The sequence below is a fragment of the Hyperoodon ampullatus genome, assembly GCF_949752795.1.
Source record: "Hyperoodon ampullatus genome assembly, chromosome: 5".
Taxonomy (NCBI): domain Eukaryota; kingdom Metazoa; phylum Chordata; class Mammalia; order Artiodactyla; family Ziphiidae; genus Hyperoodon; species Hyperoodon ampullatus.
The window spans coordinates 17592886-17610941 of record NC_136918.1 but is presented as its reverse complement, the minus strand read 5'-3'; the positions used below and the strand labels follow the sequence as shown (position 1 = coordinate 17610941).

At 37.3% G+C, this 18056-nt stretch overlaps 1 protein-coding gene across 1 annotated transcript; it reads left to right on the top strand.

Moving 5' to 3' along the window:
- Window positions 1-2354: 2354 nt before the first annotated feature.
- LOC307053690 (ferritin light chain-like) lies at window positions 2355-3044 on the top strand (the record flags this gene model as incomplete). The annotated part of the gene is made up of 1 exon (XM_079705197.1): window positions 2355-3044. One exon carries the CDS (start codon window positions 2355-2357, stop codon window positions 3042-3044), a length of 690 nt encoding a protein of 229 aa, XP_079561323.1.
- Between the last annotated feature and the right edge of the window lie 15012 nt (window positions 3045-18056).

Sequence of the window (18056 nt, the reverse complement as noted above, 5' to 3'; positions counted from 1 at the left end):
TTACCTTAGATTTTATTCTTCTCCCCAAATATGAGGAGGCATGAGTAATTTACAAAAACACAAAGTATTTTTGTTCATTTTTAAAGTGACAGCTATAGTTATCAATTTTTTCCCTTGCTTCCTCTGTTAAGAATTATTTCCTCATATTTTCATACTCAAATTTATTGACTGGTGGGCTTCCCTGGTGGCGCAGTGGTTGAGAGTCTGCCTGCCGATGCAGGGGACATGGGTTCGTGCCCCGGTCTGGGAAGATCCCACATGCCGCGGAGCGGCTAGGCCTGTGAGCCATGGTCGCTGAGCCTGTGCGTCCGGAGCCTGTGCTCCGCAACGGGAGAGGCCACAACAGTGAGAGGCCCGCGTACTGCAAAAAAAAAAAAAAAAATTATTGACTGGTATTACCTTAAAAATAACCATTTATTTCATTTATTTTTAACAGCTTTATTAGGGCCCAAGTATTTATTATAGGAAATGTACATTTCCTCTAAAAGAATTCCCAAGACATAAAACCACTGCCTCCTTTTCAAAATGTTTTAACCTAATGAATATCCATGAGAAAGAAAATATACTGTACCATTCTATTACAAGATGTTATTTATAGAAATTTTATATACTTCAGTTGCTTTACTATATCAAGTTACAACTGGTTGTCATCATCTCTGAAACCTGAAATCTATAATCTACGTTGGATGAATGAAACAAAAATGAAAAAAAATAGTAAAATAAATGCTTGGTAAATAAATAAATGGATAAATGAATGGTTATAAATTGACATAATTCCAGGAAGCCACAGGTGCCTAAGTATTTAAATGAATATGTTGTCTTTTTTTTTTTTTTTTTGTGGTACGTGGGCCTCTCACTGTTGTGGCCTCTCCCGTCGTGGAGCACAGGCTCCGGACGCGCAGGCTCAGCGGCCATGGCTCACGGGCCCAGCCGCTCCGTGGTATGTGGGATCTTCCCAGACTGGGGCACGAACCCGTGTCCCCTGCATCGGCAGGCGGACTCTCAACCACTGCTCCACCAGGGAAGCCCTATGTTGTCATTTTAAGAATTACTGACTGCCAATATTTCTTTATCTGTTATCCTTCAAAAGGCTCATATCCATCCACCTTTGTGTGCTACTTTAATCACTATTTTTTATAGCCCATATGTTTTATTTTCCATTTTCCTTTATTGCTTCCTTTTAGCATTACTTACTTGTTTCCTTTTGTAGTTTATTTGATCCATAAGGATCTTATAAAGAAAGTATTTTTTAAATTAATTCAACATTGCTACGTTCTCATTAACTTCATTTCATATGCTTAGCATAACTTCGACCTCTTATTTACACCTTAGTGCAAATTTCTTCACTTTCTTGGAGTTTAAGTAAAAAATGGTATACAACATTATAAATCAACTATACTCCAATAAAAATTAATTTTAAAAAGGTAGAATAATTAAAACACATCATGGAACAATAAGGGAAAAAGTACTGTTTTTAGATACTAGTTGTAATAAGTGATAAAGAAATTTTTAAAATGAAATTCTATATTTACATAGATGAGATAAATATAAAAATTCTAAAGGAAAAACACTAAATAAGAAGAAAGTAATGCATACATTAAAGACATATGAAAAAGTACATTTAGGTGAATTAATTTTCATTAATTTAAATCACAAGACAAAGTTTGGCATTCAGTCTTCTAAATAAAATGGTTTTTAGCTATTTCTTGATCAAATGTCACATTAGAGACTAGAACACCGTATGGCTCATAGTAGAGGCTCAATACATATGTTTCTTCAAATATATCTAACAAACTTACCAAAAATTATGATGTTAAAATTTTCTCTCCTCAGCAAATGTTAACAGATTGCAGAAGGCCACAGGCTTCTGGATTAATGTATCATTAAGGGAACAGCTGCCACTATTTTTAGTGAGGTTCCTTTTCCAATGACGTAAGCAAAATTATTAGGTTATAGGTTTTCTAATACCCAATATCAGCCTGATCATTTTCACTGATAAGAGCAAAGTTTTTACAAGTCCCCTTTCTCTGAAACCATCAAAGATTACAATGACTACCCCTAACTGTTAAGGCCATTTGGAAAGCTGGTATGTCTCAAAACCTCAGAAGGAATACTCCTATAGGTAACGGACTTTATTCAAAGAAGTCTGATTTCAACTCAATCCAAAAATCATTTCTTAGTTCTCATTGTATGCAAAGCTTTGGACCAGGCACTGAGGAGCTGTGGAGACCAGAAGACACAGAGGATGATCTTAAGGAACTTGCCCTCAAGGAGCTGGCTTTCAAGTAAAAGAATAATAAACACAAATAGGCAGTGCACTCAGCAGTCCCACAGAGCTCTCTTTTGCTCCAACGATGTTTGGGTGGAACAGACCCCAGGGACATCCCTTGCTCCAGCCTCTGACCACTCTCCAACCTTTTTTCCAGCCACAACCTTTGGAACCAGCCACTCAGCTATCCTTCATCACCAGGAATAGCCAACACCATTTTTTGAGCTTAACTTCTTATTACCGATCAACCATGAGCTCCCAGATTTGTCAGAATTATTCCACTGAGGTGAAGGTTGCCATCAACTGCCTGGTCAACATGCATCTGCAGGCCTCCTACACCTACCTCTCTTTGGACTTCTATTTCGACTGCGACTATATGGCTCTGAATGGTATGGGCCACTTCTTCCATGAATTGGCTGAGGAGAAGCACGAGGGTGCTGAGAGTCTCTTGAAAATGCAAAAGCAGCATGGTGGTCATGCCCTCTTCCAGGATGTGCAGAAGCCATCTCAAAATGAGTGGGGTAAAACCCAGGACACTATGGAAGCTGCCATTGTCATGGAGAAGAACCTGAAGCAGGCCCTTTTGTTTCTGCATGCCCTGGGTTCTGCCTGTGCAGGCCCCCACCTCTGTGACTTCCTAGAGAGCCACCTCCCAGATGAGGAGGTGAAACTCATCAAGATGGGTGACCACCTGACCAACCTCTGCAGCCTGGCTGATCTCCAGGTTTGCCTGAGCAAGAATCCCTTCGAAAGGCTCACGCTCAAGCACGACTAGGAGCCTCCGTAGCACAGTGGTCTTTGAGGAGCCCTCTCTGGTATCAGGGCTTCTGACTGAAGCCCCTCTCTGCAGCCAATAGGCAGCTTTTTAACCACTCTGGAGCACTCTCACCCAAGCCTTGGACCAAATGGAAACAGTAAAGCTTTTGGAAGCAAAAAAAAAAGAAAGAAAGAAAGAAAGAAAAGAAACACAAATAACTGTAATTCAAAGTAAAGTGACCTATTTGTACAAATGGAGATAAAAGAAATATGATTGGGAGACACAGGGAGAGAGGTTATGATCTCCAAAAGTGAAACTAGAAAAGCTTTCAGGATTTTCTAGTTACTGATTAAGTATTATGTCAAATACAATTGTGAGGAAGAGAGAGAAGGTATTTTAGGCGAAACAGAGACAAAGATGTCTGCATATGCATGGCTTGGACAGAGACAGTGAAGATTATGGAATATGGAAGGATATACTGCAAAGAAAAACTGGAAATATGTCAGGGACAAGATTGTGAAGACCTTGAATATCATGCTAAGGAATTTGTATTTATACCCTCTGCCCCACATACATGCTCTCACAGTAGCCAACATCTTAGCTATACTAGAATTGCTTCAGGAAGATCATACTCTCTAAGACTCATTTACCCCTTGATGCATTTTCAGAATATTGATTCTTGGTTGCTTATTCATACTTTCAGGTTAAAAACAAACCAATAAAAAGCCTTGTATTGAGCTAATCTTTAATATAATGAATTTTTTTATTTTGTTACTTGTGGCTAACTCTTTCTCCCACTTATTGAGCCACTGGCAATACAAACAATGTCTGGTTGACAATTTCCCCATCTCAGCTCTGTGCAGGAAATCTACATGTTTCTCATGAAAGTCATGTGGCAAGAGCACCTCACATTTATATAGTGCTTTACTGTTTGCCACCCATTTTCAAATACATTGTGACTCTGTCACATAGTGTAACACTTTATTGTGCCCTGTAATTTGACAAACATTATGCCAAGCTCTTTATATTCAACCCTATTTAGAAATGAGAATATTAAGAGTTATAGACATTAAGAGACTTCACAAGGTCACAGAACTAATAACTAGAAATAAGATAAGGGCTGACTCTAGAATTTCTACATTAACCATCATGCTATATTATTTCCTTTATAAACACACATACCCCAAAACTACTTATGACATTTTCATCAAGCCAACAACACATTTTTATAAGTCAATGACTTTCTAGACTTTGTTCTTCTAAATTCTTAATTCAATTCAGACTACTATTAAATTGATCTTACTGCTTCGATGCATCAAAAACTATCAAAAATGTATCATTTAATCTTTACTTATCAGGACTATGCCAGCCAAGAGAACAATGCATTTGAAGTTGTATGCCACAACTTATGCATTAAAGGATATTATTAAAGGATAAATGGAGAAGGCAAACAGCAGAAGCAAGAAGAACTACAATCCTGCAGCCTGTGGAAAGAAAACCACATTCATAGAAAAATAGACAAAATGAAAAGGCAGAGGACTATGTACCAGATGAAGGAACAAGATAAAACCACAGAAAAACAACTAAATGAAGTGGAGATAGGCAACCTTCCAGAAAAAGAATTCAGAATAATGATAGTGAAGATGATCCAGGACCTCAGAAAAAGGATGGAGGCAAAGATTGAGAAGTTGCAAAGATTGAGAAGTTGCAAGAAATGTTTAACAAAGACCTAGAAGAATTAAAGAACAAACAAACAGAGATGAACAATACAATAACTGAAATGAAAAAACACTAGAAGGAATTAATAGCAGAATAACTGAGACAGAAGAATGAATAAGTGACCTGGAAGACAGAATGGTGGAATTCACTGCTGCAGAACAGAATAAAGAAAAAAGAATGAAAAGAAATGAAGACAGCCTAAGAGACCTGTGGGACACCATTAAATGCAACAACATTCACATTATAGGGGTCACAGAAGGAGAAGAGAGAAAAAGGACCCAAGAAAATATTTGAAGAGCTTATACTCGAAAACTTCCCTAACATGGAAAAGGAAATAGGCACCCAAGTCCAGGAAGTGCAGAGAGTCCCAGGCAGAATAAACCCAAGGAGAAACACGTCTAGACACATAGTAATCAAATTGACAAAAATTAAAGACAAAGAAAAATTATTGAAAGTAACAAGGGAAAAATGACAAATAACATACAAGAGAACTCCCATAAAGTTAACAGCTGATTTCTCAGCAGAAACTCTGTAAGCCAGAAGGGAGTGGCATGATATATTTAAAGTTATGAAAGGGAAGAACCTACAATGAAGATTACTCTACCTGGCAAAGATCTCACTCAGATTCAATGGAGAAATCAAAAGCTTTACAGACAAGCAAAAGCTAAGAGAATTCAGCACCACCAAACCAGCTCTACAACAAATGCTAAAGGAACTTCTTTAAGTGGGAAACACAAGAGAAGAAAATGACCTAGAAAAACAAACCCATAACAATTAAGAAAATGGTAATAGGAACATACATATTGATAATTACCTTAAATGTGAATGAATTAAATGCTCCAACCAAAAGACACAGACTGCCTGAATGGATACAAAAACAAGACCCGTATGTATGCTGTCTACAAGAGACAGCAGACCCACTTCAGACCGAGGGACACATACAGAATGAAAGTGAGGGGATGGAAAAAAGATATTCCATGCAAAATGAAATCAAAAGAAAGCTGGAGTAGCAATACTCATATTAGATAACATTGACTTTAAAATAAAGAATGTTACAAGAGACAAGGAAGGACACTACATAATGATCAAGGGATCAATCCAAGAAGAAGATATAACAATTATAAATATACATGCACCCAACATAGGAGTACCTCAATACATAAGGCAAATGCCAACAGCTATAAAAGAGGCAATTGACAGCAACACATTAATAGCAGGGGACTTTAACATCTCACTTACACCAATGGACAGATCAGCCAGACAGAAAATTAATAAGGAAACACAAGCTTTAAATGACACAATAGACCAGATAGACTTAATTGATATTTATAGGACATTCCATCCAAAAAGAGAAGATTACACTTTCTTCTCACATGCACACGGAACATTCTCCAGGAGAGATCACATCTTGGGTCACAAAGATCACATCTTGGCTTGCCTTGGTAAATTTAAGAAAATTGAAATCATATCAAGCATCTTTTCCAACCAAAATGCTATGAGATTAGAAATAAATTAGAGGGAAATAAATGTAAAAAAAAGCAAACACATGGAGGCTAAACAATACATTACTAAATAATGAAGAGATCACTGAAGAAATCAAAGAGGAAATCAAAAAATATCTAGAGACAAATTACAATGAAAAGACAACTATCCAAAACCTATGGGATGCAGCAAAAGCAGTTCTAAGAGGGAAGTTTATAGCAATACAAGCCTACCTCAAGAAAAAAGGAAAATCTCAAATAAACAATCTAACCTTACACCTAAAGGAACTACAGAAAGAAGAACAAACTAAACCCAAAATTAGTAGAAGGAAGGAAATCATAAAGATCAGAGCAGAAATAAATGAAATAGAAACAAAGAAAACAGTAGCAAAAGTCAATAAAACTAAAAGCTGGTTCTTTGAGAAGACAAACAAAATGGATAAACCTTTAGCCAGACTCATCAAGAAAAAGAGGGAGAGGACTCAAATCAATAAAATTAGAAATAAAAAAGGAGAAGTTACAACGGACACTGCAGAAATACAAAGCATCATAAGAGACTACTGCAAGAAACTCTATGCCAATAAAATGGACAACCTGGAAGAAATGGACAAATTCTTAGAAAGGTATAACCTTCCAAGACTGAACCAGGAAGAAATAGAAAATATGAACAGACCAATCACAAGTAATGAAATTGAAACTGTGATGAAAAATCTTCCAACAAACAAAAGTCCAGGACCAGATGGCTTCACAGGTGAATTCTAGCAAGCATTTAGAGAAGAGCTAACACCCATCCTTCTCAAACTCTTCCAAAATATTGCAGAAGAAGGAACACTCTCAAACTCATTCTACAAGGCCACCATCACCCTGATACCAAAACCAGACAAAGCTACTACAAAAAAAGAAAATTACAGACCAAACCCACTGATTAATATAGATGCAAAAATCCTCACAAAATACTAGCAAACAGAATCCAACAACACATTAAAAGGATCATACACCACGATCAAGTGGGATTTATCCCAGAGATGTAAGGATTCATCAATATATGCAAATCAATCAATGTGACACACCATATTAACAAACTGAAGAATAAAAACCATATGATCATCTCAATAGATGCAGAAGAAGCTTTTGACAAAATTCAACACCCATTTATGATAAAACCTCTCCAGAAAGTCGGCCTAGAGGGAACCTACCTCATCATAATGAAGACAACCCACAGCAAGCATCATTCTCAATGGTGGAAAACTGAAAGCATTTCCTCTAAGATCAGGAACAACACAAGGATATCCACTGTTACCACTATTATTCAACATAGTTTTGGAAGTCCTAGCCATGGCAATCAGAGAAGAATAAGAAATAAAAGGAATCCAAATTGGAAAAGAAGGAGTAAAACTGTCACTGTTTGCATATGACATGATACTATACATAGGGAATCCTAAAGATGCCATCAGAAAACTACTAGAGCTAATCAATGAACCTGGTAAAGTTGCAGGATACAGAATGAATGCACAGAAATCTCTTGCATTCCTATACCCTAACAACAAAAGATCAGAAAGAGAAATTAAGGAAACAATCCCATTCACCATTGCAACAAAAGGAATAAAATACCTAGGAATAAGCCTACCTAAGGCAGTAAAAATCCTGTACTCAGAAAAGTATAAGACACTGATGAAAGAAAAAAATGACACAAACAGATGGAGAGACATACCATGTTGTTAAATTGGAAGAACCAATATGGTGAAAATGACTATACTATCCAAAGCAATCTACAGATTCAGTGCAATCCCTATCAAATTACCAATGGCATATTTTACAGAACTAGAACAAAAAATCTTAAAAATTGTATGGAGACACAAAAGACCCCGAATAGCCAAAGCAATCTTGGGGGGAAAAAGCAGAGCTGGAGAAATCAGACTCCCTGACCTCAGACTATACTACCAAGCTACAGTAATCAAGACAATAAGGTACTGGCACAAAAACAGAAATATAGATCAATGGAACAGGATAGAAAGCCCAGAAATAAACCCATGCACCTGTGGTCAACTAATCTATGACAAAGGAGGCAAGGACATACAGTGGAGAAAAGATAGTCTCTTTAATAAGTGGTGCTGGGAAAACTAGACAGCTACATTTAAAGAATGAAATTAGAACATACACAAAAATAATACACAAAAATAAACTCAAGATGGATTAAAGACCTAAATGTAAGACTGGACACTATAAAACTCTTAGAGGAAAACATAGGCAAAACACTCTATGACATAAATCACAGCAAGATCTTTTTTGACCCATCTCCTACAGTAATGGAAATAAAAACAAAAATGAACAAATGAGACCTAATGAAACTTAAAAGCTTTTGCACAGCAAAGGAAACTATAAACAAGGTGAAAAGACAACCCTCAGAATGGGAGAAAATGTTTGCAATCAAACCAACTTACAAAGGATTAATCTCCAAAATATATAAACAGCTCATGCAGCTCAATATTAAAAAAACAAGCAACCTAATCCAAAAATGGGCAGAAGACCTAAATAGACATTTCTCCAAAGGAGACATACAGATGGCCAAGAGGCACAAAAAAGCTGCTCAACATCACTATTTATTAGAGAAATGCAAATCAAAACTACAATGAGGTATTACCTCACACCAGTTAGAATGGGCATCGTCAGAAAATCTACAAACAACAAATGCTGGAGAGGGTGTGGAGAAAAGGGAACCCTCTTGCACTGTTGGTGGGAATGTAAATTGATATAGCCACTATGGAGAACAGTATGGAGATTCCTTAAAAAACTAAAAATAGAGCTGCTGTATGACCCAGCAATCCCACTACTGGACATATACCCAGAGAAAACCATAATTAAAAAAGACACATGCACCCCAATGTTCATTGCAGCACTATTTACAGTAGCCAGGTCATGGAAGCAACCCAAATGCCCATCGAGAGATAAATGGATAAAGAAGATGTGGTATATATATATACAATGGAATATTGTTCAGCCATAAAAAGGAACAAAATTGGGTCATTTGTAGAGACGTGGATGGACCTAGAGACTGTCATACAGAATGAAGTAAGTCAGAAAGAGAAAACAAATATCGTATATTAATGCATGTATGTGGAATATAGAAAAATGGTACAGATGAACCGGTGTGCAAGGCAGAAATAGACACAGATGTACAGAACAAACGTATGGACACCAAGGGGGGAAAGCAGGGTTGTGGAGGGTGGGTGGGATGAATTGGGAGATTGGGATTGACATGTATACACTAATGTGTATAAAATGGATACCTAATAAGAACCTGCTGTATAAAAATTTAAAAAATTAAAAAAACAAGATATTTGGGAGGAGTCTTCCTTTAAAAAAAAAATGTGCAACTAGGCATTTGTTTAGCATTTCGCCTATTTTATAGAGGAGGAGATTGAAGCTTGGAGACTGAGGAGCCTGCCTGAAGTCACACAGCCTCTAAGGGGGTATTGTTTGGTCTGCTCACTTCAGCTCAGCTCAGTGCTTGCCCTCATTCTGGCTGCACAGGCAGAGCTAGGCAAAGAGAAGGTCAGGGAATGAGAAAAAAAAAAAAAAAGGATAGATGGTTGTAAAATGCACCAATGGTAAGGCAACCATTTTGAAACCTAAACATATTTCACTATTTTAGATTTTAGAATTCTGAATATATTTCATTACTTTAATACAAAACAAAATTCTTTTTTTTTTTTTTTTTTTTTGCGGTAGGCGGGCCTCTCACTGTTGTGGCCTCTCCCCTTGCGGAGCACAGGCTCCGGAGCACAGGCTCAGTGGCCATGGCTCACGGGCCTAGCCGCTCTGCGGCATGTGGGATCTTCCCAGACCGGGGCACAAACCCGTGTCCCCTGCATCGGCAGGCGGACTCTCAACCACTGCGCCACCAGGGAAGCCCCAAAACAAAATTCTTAAGAGGAAAGTTAAACAAGTAAGGTTTCTGAGGTGAAGGTCTGAATGAAATGTGTAGTCTCTCAAGAATTATACTTTTTCAAAACTGCATCTCCTGGATGTTATAGATGTGGCCTTGGGGAAGTTGGGTGTTTTATTCATAGGTGAGTAGGAAGGTTTTCGGGGCATGCCCTCTGAACTCTGTCATTAGTGTACTTCCATTCCCATTCAACTAGCAGCATCAGCTATGTTTCCCATCCCTCTACCCTTCCAAATGTAACAGCAGTTTCCTGCAATGTTGCTAGTTGGATTCATTCTTGCCTCTCCTTAAGAAGGTCATTGCCAGGTGAAGAAAAAATGAAGCCTAATAAAAACTACAGGAATACAATTCAATTGAATTTAAATGAACATTTTATTAGAGGAAGATAAAAGTTCTCTTCCTATTTGTTAATGAAATACTATTTTGATGCCATACATAATAGAACTAAGCAAGAAATTTTAGCTCTAGAAGGAAATTGCTAGCCTGGTAATGTTCTACCAGAGAAAAGAGCAAATTGCCTTTTAAAAGAAGATTTACCATCAAGTTAATTCTAAAAATCTCACAGCTATGAGATGTTCAGTAATAGCTGAAAATTTGAAAAACTATCCAGGAAGGAAAACCAAGTAATAATACTTTTGTAATTGAGTGAAAATCATTTGTTCAAGACAAGTGCCCAGCTCCTCCTTAGCAGAAATCCCAAGAGAACAAATACGTGGAGCCACTGAATGATCAAAGAGAAGTGAAGAAGAGAAAAATATATTACATGTAAACTATTATTATTCTGGAGACAGATAAAAATGGTTTCTCTCTCAAAAGATGACATGAGCCAAAATAACTTCAATGGCCATTTGGGGAAACATGATTGACCAAGTAGCAGAGTGGAACATGCTCTCCAGGGAACTGAACAGGCCTTAGAAACCCCACAAATAAAAATGGGTAATGATCATGATGACAACTTATCTACATTTTTTTTATTACCTTAAGAATCCATTAAAGAAGATATATGTGTTCTTTCATAAGAAAGACTTTGTTCCAAAAAAATTATTTGGTATGCTTTAAAAAACCATATGTATGAGCTTCCCTGGTGGTGCGGTGGTTGAGAGTTCGCCTGCCGGTGCAGGGGACACGGGTTCGTGCCCCAGTCTGGGAAGATCCCACATGCCGCGGAGCTGCTGGGCCCGTGAGCCATGGCCGTTGAGCCTGCGCGTCCGGAGCCTGTGCTCCACAACGGGAGAGGCCACAACAGTGAGAGGCCCACATACCACAAAAAAAAAAAAAAAACCACCCACATATTTATAATTCACAGGCATGTATGTTCCAGTAAATATTAGTATGAAAACGCAAGCAAGATAATTTGAGAAATCTATTCACTTTATTTATAGTTAGCACTAGGGAAATCAAACGGCTATGTTTCTGGTAAAAATGACTCATTTACATTTCATTGATATAAAAAAGATAAATAACAGTTTTATTGACTCTATTTTGAAATATTAACTGGTAAAAAAGTAAAAATAGACATTCCTTATCTTTCATTATTTAACACACTTTCAGTGTTCTCCTCTTCTAAATGTTCTTTTTCTGCCTTCTTTTCTTCCTTCCCTGTCTTTACTCTTATTCATGCAGTTTCATAGGATGATGACAGTCACAAACATATGAATATCAATAGTAAACCCACAGCACTGAAGTCTTATTATGAGCCAGGCACTTTATATTTTAATCCTCATTTATTTGTCATTTTAGTACCTGAGGAAAAATCTCCCAGTTCATTGTGTTTTACAGAACTTCCTTCCTAGGGTATAAACCATTTTACTGAACTTATTTTATATCTTTTTCTCTATTGTTCTAAGCTCCTTGAGGGCAGGACCCTCTAAGGACCTTTGTGTCTCCAGGAACCAGCTCAATACCCAGGACTGAACAAGTAGTGTTAACCTCATACTAACAAGCTTTTTCTTAAAGGGCCAGTAGTAAATATTTTAGACTTGAGGGCTATCCAGTCTCTGTCACAACTACTCAACTCTGCCACTGTAGTACTAAATCAGCCACAGATAAAACATTTTTTAAAAAATGAGCATGGCATAGCACAGGGAGATCAGCTCCATGCTTTGTGACCACCTAGAGGGGTGGGTTAGGGAGGGTGGGAGGGAGACGCAAGAGGGAGGGGATAGGGGATATATGTATACGTATAGCTGATTCACTTTGTTATACAACAGAAACTAACACAATATTGTAAAGCAATTATACTCTAATAAAGATGTTAAAAAAATGAGCATGGCTCTAGTCCAATAAAACTTTATTTACAAAAAGGTAGGCAGCCTGTATTTCAATAAAACTTTATTCACATAAAAGGTGGGCTGCCCTTTCTATACCAACGCCTGCCATAGAAAGGTGGGCATAAACACAAAAGTGAAGGCTAAAGGGTGAGTCTAAAAACATTGTAGCCTAGGTGAGAATTACTTACACCTCATGCAGTGTGTCCATAAATAAAATATGGTTGTCTTCAGGTTTAAAACTTTATATAAATGGTTTCATAGAATAAATGGCTTCCTACAACATTTTGTTATTGAGAAATGTCCATGTTGACACCTGTGGCCTCTAGTTCATTATTTTTGACTATTGTATAATATTCTGTTGTACCAGTAGACCACAATTTTCCCTTGCTCTTGATGATAGACATTTATGTTATACTACCAAAAATGCTGCAAGTATCTTATATAAATTCCCTTGAAAGCTGCAACTATCTTATATAAATTCCCTTAAAAATGTGCTATATTTTCTGAAGGGACTATACCTAGAAATGAAATTGCAAAGTCATCAGACATAAAAAACATTCAATTTGAATAGATAGTTCCTATTGTAGGCAGAATAATAGTTCCTCAAAGAGGTCCATGTCCTAATCCCCAGAACTTGTGAATATGTTTCTTTACATGGCAAAGGGAAATAAGGGTTGCTAACCGACTGACCATGAGATGAGATTATCCTGGATTATCCAGGTGGGCCCAATGTCATCACAAGGGTCCTTATAAGTGCAAGAAGGAGGAAAAGAGTGAGAGGAAGAACCAGAGAGATGGTAGTATGAAAAGGACTCAGTTCAATGTTTCTGACTTGGAAGATGGAGGGAATGTAGACTGCCTCTAGAAGCTAGAAAAAAAACAAGGAAGCAGACTCTCTTCTAGAATTTCCAAAAAGGAACACAAACCATCCTGACACCTTAATTTTAATGCAGAGAGACCCAATCCAGACTTCTGACCTCCAGAATTGTGCGATAATAGATTTGTGTTGTTTTAAGCTACTTAATTTATTACAGCACCAATAGAAAATTAATACATATCCAGATTACTCTACAAATGTGAGCTCATGTTAATTTATATGCTTACTAGCAGTATATAATACCTGGAGTTATTGTTTGTATATGGTTTTAAGAAGGGCTATAACTATGTTTTTCAATATGCATAGCTACTCAGAACAATTTATGGCATCATTTCCCTACTGATATGCAATACCAATTTCATTATTATATCAAATTTTTATATATAGGTGGATCTGTTTCTTAGTTTTTATATTCTGTATGACTGGTCCCTTTACCTAGCCTGTTTGAATACCATGTTATATTGATTACCATTTTTAAAAAATTTTTTTTATTAGTTTCTGCTTTATAACAAAGTGAATCAGTCATACATATACATCCGTTCCCACATCCCTTCCCTCATGCATCTCCCTCCCTCCCACCCTCCCCATCCCACCCCTCCAGGCGGTCACAAAGCACCAAGCTGATCTCCCCGTGCTCTGCGGCTGCTTCCCACTATCTATCTACCTCACGTTTGGTAGTGTATATATGTCCATGCCTCTCTTTCGCTTTGTCACAGCTTACACTTCCCCCTCCCCTTATCCTCAAGTCCATTCTCAAGTAGGTCTGTGTCTTTATTCCCTTTTTACCCCTAGGTTCTTCATGACATTTTTTTTTAATTCCATATATATGTGTTAGCATACGGTATTTGTCTTTCTCTTTCTGACTTACTTCACTCTGTATGACAGACTCTAGGTCTATCCACCTCATTACAAAGAGCTCAGTTTCGTTTCTTTTTATGGCTGAGTAATATTCCATTGTATATATGTGCCACATCTTCTTTATCCATTCATCCGATGATGGACATTTAGGTTGTTTCCAGCTCCGGGCTATTGTGAATAGAGCTGCAATGAACATTTTGGTACATGTCTCTTTTTGAATTATGGTTTTCTCAGGGTATATGCCTAGTAGTGGGATTGCTGGGTCATATGGTAGTTCTATTTTTAGTTTTTTAAGGAACCTCCATACTGTTCTCCATAGTGGCTGTACCAATTCACATTCCCACCAGCAGTGCAAGAGTGTTCCCTTTTCTCCACACCCTCTCCAGCATTTATTGTTTCTAGATTTCTTGATGATGGCCATTCTGACTGGTGTGAGATGATATCTCATTGTAGTTTTGATCTGCATTTCTCTAATGATTAATGATGTTGAGCATTCTTTCATGTGTTTGTTGGCAGTCTGTATATCTTCTTTGGAGAAATGCCTATTGAAGTCTTCTGCCCATTTTTGGATTGGGTTGTTTGTTTTTTTGCTATTGAGCTGCATGAGCTGTTTATAAATTTTGGAGATTAATCCTTTGTCAGTTGCTTCATTTGCAAATATGTTCTCCCATTCTGAGGGTTGTCTTTTGGTCTTGTTTATGGTTTCCTTTGCTGTGCAAAACCTTTGAAGTTTCATTAGGTCCCATTTGTTTATCTTTGTTTTTATTTCCATTTCTCTAGGAGGTGGGTCCAAAAGGATCTTGCTGTGATTGATGTCATAGAGTGTTCTGCCTATGTTTTCCTCTAAGAGTTTGATAGTGTCTGGCCTTACATTTAGGTCTTTAATCCATTTTGAGCTTATTTTTGTGTATGGTGTTAGGGAATGATCTAATCTCATACTTTTACATGTCCCTGTCCAGTTTTCCCAGCACCACTTATTGAAGAGGCTGTCCTTTCTCCACTGTACATTCCTGCCTCCTTTATCAAAGATAAGTTGACCATATGTGCGTGGGTTTATCTCTGGGCTTTCTATCCTGTTCCATTGATCTATCTTTCTGTTTTTATGCCAGTACCACACTGTCTTGATTACTGTAGCTTTGTAGTATAGTCTGAAGTCAGGGAGCCTGAATTCCTCCAGCTCCGTTTTTTGTTCTCAAGATTGCTTTGGCTATTCGGGGTCTTTTGTTTTTCCAAACAAATTTTGAAATTTTTTGTTCTAGTTCTGTGAAAAATGCCAATGGTAGTTTGATAGGGATTGCATTGAATCTGTAGATTCCTTTGGGTAGTAGAGTCATTTTCACAATATTGATTCTTCCAATCCAGGAGCATGGTATATCTCTCCATCTATTTGTATCATCTTTAATTTCTTTCATCAGTGTCTTATAATTTTCTGCATACAGGTCTTTTGTCTCCTTAGGTAGGTTTATTCCTAGATATTTTATTCTTTTTGTTGCAATGGTAAATGGGAGTGTTTTCTTGATTTCATTTTCAGATTTTTCATCATTAGTGTACAGGAATGCCAGAGATTTCTGTGCATTAATTTTGTATCCTGCTACTTTACCAAATTCATTGATTAGCTCTAGTAGTTTTCTGGTAGCATCTTTAGGATTCTGTATGTATAGTATCATGTCATCTGCAAACAGTGACAGCTTTACTTCTTCTTTTCCAATTTGGATTCCTTTTATTTCCTTTTCTTCTCTGATTGCTGTGGCTAGAACTTCCAAAACTAGGTTGAATAAGAGTGGTAAGAGTGGGCAGCCTTGTCTTGTTCCTGACCTTAGTGGAAATGGTTTCAGTTTTTCACCATTGAGGACAATGTTGGCTGTGGGTTTGTCATATATGGCCTTTATTATGTTGAGGAAAGTTCCCTCTATGCCTACTTTCTGCAGGGTTTTTATCATAAATGGGTGTTGAATTTTGTCAAAAGCTTTCTCTGCATCTATTGAGATGATCATATGGTTTTTCTCCTTCAACTTGTTAATATGGTGTATCACATTGATTGATTTGTGTATATTGAAGAATCCTTGCATTCCTGGAATAAACCCCACTTGATCATGGTGTATGATCCTTTTAATGTGCTGTTGGATTCTGTTTGCTAGTAGTTTGTTGAGGATTTTTGCATCTATGTTCATCAGTGATATTGGCCTGTAGTTTTCTTTCTTTGTGACATCCTTGCCTGGTTTTGGTATCAAGGTGATGGTGGCCTCGTAGAATGAGTTTGGGAGTGTTCCTTCCTCTGATATTGTTAGGAAGAGTTTGAGAAGGATGGGTGTTAGCTCTTCTCTAAATGTTTGATAGAATTCGCCTGTGAAGCCATCTGGTCCTGGGCTTTTGTTTGTTGGAAGATTTTTAATCACAGTTTCAATTTCAGTGCTTGTGATTGGTCTATTCATATTTTCTATTTCTTCCTGAGTCAGTCTTGGCAGGTTGTGCATTTCTAAGAATTTGTCCATTTCTTCCAGGTTGTCCATTTTATTGGCATAGAGTTGCTTGTAGTAATCTCTCATGATCTTTTGTATTTCTGCAGTGTCAGTTGTTACTTCTCCTTTTTCATTTGTAATTCTATTGATTTGAGTCTTCTCCCTTCTTTTCTTGATGAGTCGGGCTAATGGTTTGTCAATTTTGTTTATCTTCTCAAAGAACCAGCTTTTAGTTTGGTTGATCTTTGCTATCGTTTCCTTCATTTCTTTTTCATTTATTTCTGATCTGATCTTTATGATTTCTTTCCTTCTGCTAACTTTGGGGGTTTTTTGTTCTTCTTTCTCTAATTGCTTTAGGTGCAGAGTCAGGTTGTTTACTCGAGATGTTTCCTGTTTCTTAAGGTGGGATTGTATTGCTATAAACTTCCCCCTTAGAACTGCTTTTGCTGCGTCCCATAGGTTTTGGGTTGTCGTGTCTCCATTGTCATTTGTTTCTAGGTATTTTTTAATTTCCTCTTTGATTTCTTCAGTGATCACTTCGTTATTGAGTAGTGTATTGTTTAGCCTCCATGTGTTTGTATTTTTTACAGCTCTTTTCCTGTAATTGATGTCTAGTCTCATAGCATTGTGGTCGGAAAAGATACTTGATACAATTGCAATTTTCTTAAATTTACCAAGGCTTGATTTGTGACCCAAGATATGATCTATCCTGGAGAATGTTCCATGAGCACTTGAGAAAAATGTGTATTCTGTTGGTTTTGGATGGAATGTCCTATAAATATCAACTAAGTCCGTCTTGTTTAATGTATCATTTAAAGCTTGTGTTTCCTTATTTATTTTCATTTTGGATGATCTGTCCATTGGTGAAAGTGGGGTGTTAAAGTCCCGTACTATGATTGTGTTACTGTCGATTTCCCCTTTTATGGCTGTTAGTATTTGCCTTATGTATTGAGGTGCTCCTGTGTTGGGTGCATAAATATTTACAATTGTTATATCTTCTTCTTGGATCGATCCCTTTATCGTTATGTAGTGTCCTTCTTTGTCTCTTCTAATAGTCTTTATTTTAAAGTCTATTTTGTCTGATATAAGAATTGCTACACCATGATCAAGTGGGGTTTATTCCAGGAATGCAAGGATTCTTCAATATACGCAAATCAATCAACATGATACACCATATTAACAAATTGAAGGAGAAAAACCATATGATCATCTCAATAGATGCAGAGAAAGCTTTCGACAAAATTCAACACCCATTTATGATAAAAACCCTGCAGAAAGTAGGCATAGAGGGAACTTTCCTCAACATAATAAAGGCCATATATGACAAACCCACAGCCAACATCGTCCTCAATGGTGAAAAACTGAAACCATTTCCACTAAGATCAGGAACAAGACAAGGCTGCCCACTCTCACCACTCTT